Source organism: Lycium barbarum, chromosome 8 (genome assembly GCF_019175385.1).
Source record: "Lycium barbarum isolate Lr01 chromosome 8, ASM1917538v2, whole genome shotgun sequence".
In the NCBI taxonomy this organism is placed as follows: Eukaryota; Viridiplantae; Streptophyta; class Magnoliopsida; order Solanales; family Solanaceae; genus Lycium; species Lycium barbarum.
In genome coordinates this window covers 101347908-101357943 of record NC_083344.1, presented here as the reverse complement: position 1 = coordinate 101357943, position 10036 = coordinate 101347908, and the positions used below count along the sequence as shown (strand labels likewise).

General features: G+C 38.1%; 1 protein-coding gene across 1 annotated transcript; it reads left to right on the top strand.

Annotated features, from left to right (window-relative positions):
- The first annotated feature begins 818 nt into the window (after window positions 1–818).
- LOC132608024 (uncharacterized) lies at window positions 819–8623 on the top strand. Its single transcript, XM_060322105.1, has 7 exons — window positions 819–911; window positions 997–1125; window positions 1792–1878; window positions 7129–7419; window positions 7579–7716; window positions 7906–7986; window positions 8045–8623. The coding sequence occupies exons 1-7, from the start codon at window positions 819–821 to the stop codon at window positions 8621–8623; spliced, it is 1398 nt and encodes a 465-aa protein (XP_060178088.1).
- The last annotated feature ends 1413 nt before the right edge of the window (window positions 8624–10036 follow it).

Genomic DNA, 10036 nt, shown 5'->3' with positions numbered 1-10036 from the left:
CAACCTAAGACTCAGCCTAGATCTTTCGCACTTGATAATGCTGGCAGCTGAACTAAAAATGATGCTCCGTCATTGCTAGGCCCTGCTCCCGCATTCCCCAAATACTGCATTATGTTAGCCACTTGAGCCCACATCTCGAGAGTGACAACCATGGTCCCTAAGTAAGAATGTCTTATCCAAATTGTCTTCCCATGACGACATCCAAATGCAATAAACATTCTCAACCCAGGAGAAACTTAATTAAATTAGAATACTAATAGAATCAACTCAAATATCAAAGAAAACTAGATGGTTCAAGGCATCATTTGATTTCCCAGTTAGCACCAAAACGACTTTAGCCTTAAGGGAACCAGTTGGTATCCTTTCCTCCTTAGTTCTACAAAATACAGCCTTTAGCAGTTGCAATTTAAATTAATCAAAATCTTGCTGAAAGAACAAGCTAAGTAATGTTCCCAGGAAAAGATAAGCGCTTGAAAATTTAGTTTTAGCTCAACAAACATTATCTCAATCATGTTTTAAATCAAATCAGTGGGATTTTCACCAAGTATAGCAATTTGTTCACTTTAAACTTAAAGGACTCAAATACGCAATAAATAGTAGCAATAAACAGCCATAGTGCGTAGCAGAACAACAATATTTCAAAAACAACTCCGCTCATTTGAGGAGAAGCAGAACAACAACAATATTTCAAAAACACACACACACAGCCGTAGCTGTTTGCCTCGAAATGTCTCATGAATGCAACTCTTTTAAACCTCAAAAGTGCAGCAGCTTATCCTTTGAAAGGTCGAGAGACTTTCATCTTTTAGCCCTAAAAAATGCAGCAACCATTTGCCAATAGTGCAGCAGTTCAACAAAAAATAAATAGTAGCAGTTCACCCTCAAAAGAGGCAGCAGAAACACAACAGGAAGTAGCTAAAGTGTGACAGCAAACTGTCTCTGAAATAGCAGCTCAAGTTCAGTATTTGTTCACTTCTTTTTCATTTCTGCCTCAAGCCCAAATCTCAACATACTGCAAAACAGCTCGTTAAGATTGCAGCAGCAAATCGAGTGCAGTACTGTTCTTTGTCAAATCCCAGGAACACAATGGCATCCCCAAGCATAATACAGCAGCAAAGGTCAGCAGTATAGCATCACAGAGAAACATCAACAACTATGTATAGCAACCAACACAGTAGATGGGCATAACAACCAAACACACAGTCAGGTTATTGCTTGTCAAGCATCAGCTCAAAATGGGCTTCAAGACAGGAGACACTGCAAGCCCATAGAAGTGTCCCAGTGCAGCGTTAAAGACTTAAGACGCAGCAGGAGAGAACAACTATATCACTACGCACACCTATTTTCATTCTTGCTAACATGTGACAGAATAGAGAACCATATAAGATTCTTAAGAACACAGATTTTTAAAATGTGTCTAAAGCATCTTAAGATCATTATTTTTAAGCTAGTCTTAATTAAATGTTCAAGAAAGCAGATCTGTCTCTGTACATAACTCAACAGCAACTCCGGGGGTAGCACTTGTATCAAATAGGGTAACAACTTTTTTTTTTTTAAGTAGCATATGATGCCTTAAAGTACAACAGCAAGTCCATTCAAAAGGTGGTCAACAGGTGTTTTATCATAACAACCAGCAATCAGATAGCACAACAGTCACAGAGAGCAGAAAACTGTCAACAATTCAACACACAACCCTTGTTCCTCAAAAGCAACCAAAGTACAATATTCTCAAAGGCAATGAAACGATTCGCTTCATCTTAGTCAAGTAACACATGGTGGCCCCTTGTACAGCCACAGAGAAAACAACAAGAACTAATAGCAGCTATTCGTAGCAAGTGCTTGCCTCAGGAGGACAACAGTTTGTATTACTGGTCCCAGGTTCAGCAGAAACTCATGATCATTTTGGGATTGGGATATTCCCCAAGTTATCCAAAGAAGAGGAGTGCAAGATAAGCATCCAAAGCATCATATTTTTTTACCACATAAGACAACTCAAAAGAAACCTTAGTCATAACAAGAGTTATCAGAGAAGCCAAGAAATCAAAGCAAATTACTATGTAAAACAGTAAGCTTGAAAGGACGACATAGTGCATGGATAGGTAGATTGCAGAAATGGCCATTATTAGACTCTTATCATTTTATTCATCCAAGGACTTGTCATTTTCTGGTATAATCAGCATAGCATGGGTATCACACCCTTTAGCACAGCAAGCCAACATCAAGTTCTTCTTTTAATCAAATGCAAATTATTGACAAAGATCAAGCTTCCCTATCTCCTAGCACACTCTTGCTTTTACTGGTTAAGACATCAGAAAATAGGGACATATGCTAGTGTATTGAACATCCTTGGAAGGAAGAAGGACATCAAATGGGGATTTTGAACATCATTAAAGTTATTCTTTACCCCAACATGATCTCAAACTGATCACAAGCAAATAAGTTGGTGATGAACACATTTATCATATTTTATTACTTTTGGCTAGACATGCTTAGGGAGGAAACTGTTTGAAAGAAATTTGTGTTCCAGAAAAGAGTCACTATTTTAAGATTTTAACATCAAATGCTTTGCACCATCAAACTAACACAGAGAACCACCCTGGTGTTCCACATTATTCACAAAATAACAGGTAGCTAGGACTAAGCTTCAGAAGAAAGAAAAACTTGAGTGAAACTAGTGACTACTTATAAGCTGAAGTTTAATCCAGTCAGCACTTGTGCTGAATTAAGAGTTGTTAATCCATAAGGTCATTTAGCTAAGGATGAGCTCATTATGGGGGAACTTTAAAGGACAGTTAACTGATTAAACTCATCATACGTCTTAAGGTTTCCACTAAATTGGTACTAAGTTAATCCTTCAAGCATATAATATACACGATTAATCAAACTTATCCCTACAGGTGGACCTTGGTCCTTATTGACACTAGGTGAATACACTTAGCAGGTCTTAAGACACACAAAGACTAAGTTAATCAAATTTGAAATATATCACCATATGGAAATTAACAAATTGGCTACACTATCCTAGCAAGTGATCATTGAACAGTAGAGACAAAACCAATAAGGGCAACGAACTGATAGTAAGAATATTATTAATAGTAGCAGCAGTCATTGCAATCTTCATTGAATTGTTGCACAGCTAATTACCGCTAACTGGGCTCACTCAAAACCAAGATAGAAAAAATAATATTCTAGAGCTGGAAGGGACTTTGGAATGGTCATGAGGGCATACAACATAATAAAACTTTGACAAACCCAAACAAACTGGAAGCTAAATACCAAACAAACAAGCCATATTACATAGCTAAGTGACAATGTGAGGGAAGGAATTACACCATGTTGTTGACTACAGATTCACAATACCACCTTATAATCACATCACAAGGAAGAAATGAAACCAAGCTCTACAACTTCTAACTTAAGAAAAAATAGAACTACAATTACAACAGAACTAAATGACAGATATAGACTAAGATGAGGAAGAAAAGATTACTTTTTTTTTCGAGCAGCGACAGGGGCGACGAGAATTGAGTAGATCATTTTTCACCAAAGACGACAACAAACTCGAACTCAAAAATATTTACTTGTTCCGATAATGCAAGGACTCGGTTCACAAGAGAAAATTTCATGTTTAAAGCAGCCATTTAAAAGCACATAAGGAAACAACCAAGCAAAAATAAAGGAAAAATATCCAAACATCCGATTAATTAACCTAAGTTGTTATGGTTAAGAACCTGACGTCCCAAGCAAAGTCGTCAAGCTGTCATACCCCATTTTAACCGGGTTAAAGCGGAGTACAACATTTTGGTGATTTCTATTTGTTTTATTTTAAGGAGTCGCCACCTAATTGATTTTAAGGTGAATTGGGGCACCTAATTATTAACTAAGGTAAAGCTAACTAAACCTCCGTTAATAGTCTGCTTAATCAGTGATTCTAGGTAAGGGTTCTATATTATCCTAAAGGGAAGGGATTAGGCATCCTTTAGAATCCGTTAACTACGGTTATCCGGCCAAGCTTAGGTTAATTAATTAAGGTTTAAAATTTAAGAAAATAGCTTTGAAAAAAAAAAAAGATAACTTATAACTAACAAAAGTTTAAAATGTTATTATATGAATGATGCACTCTATATGGTGAAAATAAGTACTTAATGTTCAGAGTCGTAATCCTAAATGATAAAATCTACCCCTTTCTAATCCTACATGAATCATAGGTTCTGCACCTAATTTTAAACCTCACACAATCCAAAACACAAACAAATTAGCAATCGTAAAAGATGGATGAGAGGAAATGAATGATAAGGGAAAAAAAAAAGAATAAAATGTTATAGGAGATCTCTAGCGAGTTTCGCCTGCCCGAGGTGATTTAAGAACTGCGAAACGAGATGACTCTATGGACGGGTATGCCGAGTCTCATCTTGAGACTTTGTTTTGATAAAGTCCCGAATTAAGACTCTGTTTGCTCCGATGTGTACATGTAAAAAAAATGAGAGAAATAACAATTAGAAAATGATCTTCACATAAAGTTGTGTTTTGCAAAGAATATATAATAATTAAAACATACATTCTTCATTTTTTGAATATTTTTTGGAATTCAAAACATCTTCCACATAGCAAGTAAGAGTACGCACTATTCTTTGATTACGAGAATTAACAGATATGGCCATGATGTAGGCATAAACAGTTTTTCTTTTGGATCTTATTTATCATTTAAGACCCTAATTCTAGCACATTTGAGCTTAAACACAAAGGTTCAGGATAAGAACCAATCAAACTAGACTAAGAAAAACACAACTTTAAGGACTTCTACAAATCTACCAATGAGTTCTAAGCAGGGAGAGGACTCCTCAACTTTAAGAGTTAAATGGTCTACCAAAACTTGTTACAATCCAAGCAGGAATTTTGTTAAAATGAAACATCTTAACAAGAGAAATCAAGACAAGTAATAACTTCTAAATTTAAGAGTTTATTCAAGATCACCGTAACGTTTATAAACTAATCCTCTTGGAATATTTGAACCAGTTTCTAGACTCAGTTAATACCCTACTGACTTTAAGGAGTGGATAACATTAATTTATCAAGCAAAACACAATCAAACAATATATCTATCTCTGAGCTTTCTAAAGCAGTTTCTGACTAACAGTTTCAATAATCGAGGTGAACAACAAGTTAAAAATAATCAGCAGCCCAGGTAGACTTTAACTTAGAGGAACTAAAATACTGGCAAATAATGACAACTTCACAGGAATGGGGAACCGCCATAACACGATGGCTTGAATAACTTATATGCTAGTACAACTAACAATTTCAAAAAAAAAATGTTCAAATTGAAGGCCAAACAAGAGAGAACTTGCCTAGAACTTGATCAACTCATAAGGGAAAGCATCTAGTAAACAACATTTGATTTAGACTTAAAGAGAAGCGTTTTTTTTGTAAGTTATGGAGTAAATTTGTTAGTGACTTATTAACTCGAGGACAATCATTCAGAAGCTTCGAACTTGATTCAAATGGGACCAAAACAGAACCAAACAAATATCTTTGCATGTTCATACAAATAAGTTAAAAAGGAAAACTAATCTTTTTCATTTCAAGCGGGACTGAAACAAAGACTAGTTTGCACAAAATATAAACAGATTGGCAGGATGAAATTCTAAAGCGGAAAAGAAACTAGCATTTGAACCCAAAAAACTCAATCAAGCTAATTAATTTTTTTTAATAAGGCAACACAGGACTGGAACGTGAACGATATGTGTAAACAAGACTGAAATTAATCTAACCCTTACCACATAGTGGCTGAACTAAACAGCAACACAAAACACACTTAATCATAAAATATGCCGATATAATACATAACTAACTGCAGATAGCTACAGAAACCGAACAAAATGCAAACGATAAAAAGGAAGGGGAATTACCTTCTTCAGACGCAGCGAAGTGGGTGCCTCGAATCTCCGATCTGCACTCGAAGACCATTAAATATGAGCTTGCGATGCTCGGATTTTTTAATCGATTCAGAAACTGCTACCACCACGGAGCATTAAAACTTTTTTGGAATTTTGTGCGGCTAAAACAAAAAAAAGCTTCTAAATTCTATGGAGTTTTCAGGCGGCTAAAAAAAGAGGCCCTATTTCTATTATAGAGAACCAAGATTTATAGGTTTTTCGTTTGTGAAGAAGAGAGAGAGGAGCGGGGGGACAAAGGGAATGGGGGTGTGCGGTGACAACGTGGGGAACAGGGAGGAGTGGATGTGGCAGAGGCGTGGGGAACAGGAAGGATGGGGCGAGTGAGGGAGAGACGAGAGAGAGAAGGAGAGGAAGGGAAAGAGAGAGAACCGGGGAGATGGGGATGGGGTTGTGCGGCGGATAGGAGAAAAAGATGAAACCCTTAGGGGTTTCATTTTTGTTAAAATGAGAATTCGGCTGGGTCGTGGGTTAATGGACTGGGTTGGCTGAAAACATTGGGCTGGTTAGTTAAAATGTGGGCTGGGAACAAAATATGGGCTAATGAATAAAATGTGGGCTGCTTGACAAAATAAATTTGTTTTTTTCTGAATTTAAATAAAAGACCCATTTTAATTAACTATATACTAAGTGTGCTAAAATATAAAAATATGTAATTATTAGTGCTCAAGTAATAAAATCATATGACGCTGTAATAGCCGTGCAATAATATTTTGAAAATAAATAAACGCTATCATTTAATTATGCGAAATAAAATGCGATGCGTATGCATAAGGTGGTAAAAAATGCCGAAACGCAAATTATGATGATACTGGTAATAATAATAATAACAAAAAATAATAATAATAATAATAATAATAGTAATAATAATAATGGTAGTAGTAACGGTAGTAAAAGATAATGACAGGATAATGAAATGCCGGTATTAATAAAAGCTAATAATTATAGTAAAATTTGCAAATAATTATTTTTTAAAGTTGCCAAAATATTGGAAGCGAAAAATAGGTATTTCGGAGGAAAGGTGGGACAAAATTGGGTGTCAACAGTTATGTCTTTTGGGTTGACTAATGCCCCTGCAGCGTTTACAGAGTTGATGAATGATGTCTTTCGATCATATTTGGACTCCTTCGTGATTGTATTCATCGATGATATTTTGATCTACTCTAGGATTTAGGAGGAGCATGAGCGGCATTTGAGGATTGTTTTTAAGACTTTGAGGGACAAGAGGCTTTATGCTAAGTTCTCCAAATGTGATTTCTCGCTTAGTTCTCTGGCGTTTTTGGGGCACGTGGTGTCCAAGGATGGTATCATGGTTGACCCACAGAATATTGAGGTTGTTCGTGATTGGGGTAGGCCTACTACAGTTTCAGAGGTTTGGAGCTTTGATGGTTTGCCTAGTAACTATCAACGATTCGTTGAGGGATTTTCTGATCTAGCATCTCTCCTTACCAAATTGACCCAAACGGTTGTTCCTTTTCAGTGGTCGGATGAGTGTGAGGCGAGCTTTTGAAAGCTCAAAGCCTTGTTGACTTCGGCTCCCATTTTGACTCTTTCTATGGAGGGAAAGGGTTTTACCGTGTATTGTGATTATTTAAGGTTGGGTCTTGGTTGTGTTCTCATGCAGAAAGGAAAGGTCATAGCCTATGTTTCCAGGCAATTGAAGGTGCACGAGAAGAACTACCCCGTTAATGACTTAGAGTTAGTAGAGGTGGTGTTTGCTTTAAAGATTTGGAGACACTATCTCTATGGCGTGCCTTGTGAGGTCTTCACGGATCATAAGAGTCTTTAGCATATATTCAACCAAAAGGATCAAAACATGAGGCAACGAAGATGGTTAGAGTTGCTCAAGGATTATGATATGTCTATCTTTTATCATCCAGGCAAGGCCAATGTGGTCGCGGATGCCTTGAGTCAGAAATTAGTGAGTATAAATAGTCTTGCTTGTCTCCAGATTAGGGAGAGACCTTTGGCTAGAGAGATTCAGAGTTTAGCAAATTCCTTGGTTAGGATTGATATTTCTGAACCTAGAAGGGTTTGTTACTTGTATGGAGGCGCGTTCTTCTTTATTGGAGCAGATTTGAGCACAACAGTTTGATGATCCAAAGTTGTGCAAAATTCGTGATAAAGTGTTGAATGGAAATGCTCGTGAGGCAAGGCTTAATGAAGAAGGGATTTTGAGGATCAAAGGACGAGTGTCTGTGCCTCGAACTGGAGATTTGACTACTTTGATTATGGAGGAGGCTCACGGCTCAAGGTATTTTATTCACCGTGGTGTTATGAAGATGCATCGAGATCTGAAGCAACACTATTGGTGGTGTAGCAAGAAGAGGGATATTGTGAAGTTTGTGTCTCGGTGTTTGATATGCCAACAAGTGAAGTATGAGCATCAAAAGCCTAGGGGGAATTTCTCAAAGAATGTCCATTCCCGAGTGGAAGTGGAAAGGTTTGCTATGGACTTTGTGGTAGGATTACCATGGACTTTAGGTAAGTTTGACTCGATCTGGGTGATTGTGGATCGTTTGACTAAGTCAGCTCATGTCATTCCTGTTCAGATGACTTATACTTCTGAGAAGCTTCCTAAGATCTATATTCGTGAGATTCTTCTTTTGCATGGAGTGCCCATTTCCATCATTTCAGATAAAAGGCCTCAGTTCACCTTTCATTTCTAGAAGAAGTTGCAGTAGGAGTTGGGCACTCGAGTTGAATTGAGCACAACATTTCACCCCCATACTGATGGTCAATCTAAGTGGACTATCCAGGTTTTGGAGGACATGTTGTGGGCTTGAGTGATCGACTTTGGTGGTCATTGGGACCAATTCTTGCCTTAAGCTGAGTTAGCTTACAACAACAGTTGTCATTCAAGTATTGAAATGGCTCCATTTAAGGCTTTGAATGGTAGGAGATATCGATCGCCCATTGGTTGGTTTTATTCCTTTGAGGTGAGGCCTTGAGGCACGAATTTTCTTAGAGATTCGTTGGATAAAGTGAAGATTATTCAGGAGAGGCTTCTCACCGCTCAGAGTCGGTAAAAGAGTTACGCAGACCGGAGAGTTCGTGATTTAGTGTTCATGGTGGCCGATTAGGTTTTGCTTAAGGTTTCACCCATGAAGGGTGTAATGCGATTTGGTAAGAAAGGGAAGTTGAGTCCTCGGTACATTGGCCCTTTTGAGATTATTGAGAGAGTTGGGGATGCTACTTATGAGATAGCACTACCTCTCAGTTTATCGAGTGTTCATCCGGTATTCGATGCTCAATAAGTATGTTTCAGATGGTTCTGATGTGATTAGATGGGATTTGGTGATGCTTGATCAGAATTTTTCCTATGAGGAGGATCCGATTGCTATCTTGGACCACTAGATTCACAACTTGAGATCCAAAGAAATTGCGTTTGTGAAGGTTCAGTGGAGTGGTCGTCCGGTGGATGAGCCTACTTGGGAGACTGAGTTGGATATGAGAGCGAGGTACCCTCAGCTTTTTTATGCCCCAGGTACGTCTTTTACTTTTTCTTGTCTTTGATGTTCGAGGATGAACATGTGCTTTATTGGTGGATGATGTAACGATCTGTTAGGTCGTTTTGGTTGCTTTCTTGCTTTTGCCCTTGTGAAATCGCCTCTTTTCTTGTTTTGAAAATTTGCTACGTTAAGTAATCTTTAAGTGTTAGGTTGACTTTAGGCATCTTCAGGGGTAATCATCAATTTTCGCTGGTTCTATTAGCTTCGAGATGTCGAATATAGGCTGTTTGAGTGTTTGGTTCAGTTCCCGAGGGTCTTAGGGGCATTCTGGTCATTTGGTTGGAAAGTTGGTTTTTTCCCTTTCGGGGTTGACTTATTCAACGATACTTCTTTTGGAAATTTTGAGTGCGCGAGTAAGTCCGTAGCGCATTTTTACATGTGCCTGCATATTTGGTTTGTCTCGGGGAGGTTTCGGGAGAGTCTCGAGATTTCGGGTATTGAGAGTCAAAAACCAGATTTTTGTTGGTTCTGGCGTACGTGTAGGTGCGAGGAGGGATCCGCCTCTGAGGATGCACTCCAGCGAGAGGAGGCCCACATGAGCGAGGGTCCGATGTTTTGGTCTTGGTCCGC

Excerpts from the sequence above, each read along its gene's own strand:
- LOC132608024 (XM_060322105.1), top strand. The coding sequence starts at position 819 with ATGCAGCAACCATTTGCCAATAGTGCAGCAGTTCAACAAAAAATAAAT. Across the intron at positions 912-996 it reads CAGCAGAAACACAACAGGAA|CCCAAATCTCAACATACTGC; the intron begins GTAGCTAAAGTG and ends TTCTGCCTCAAG. Across the intron at positions 7,717-7,905 it reads TCTATGGCGTGCCTTGTGAG|ATTAGGGAGAGACCTTTGGC; the intron begins GTCTTCACGGAT and ends GCTTGTCTCCAG.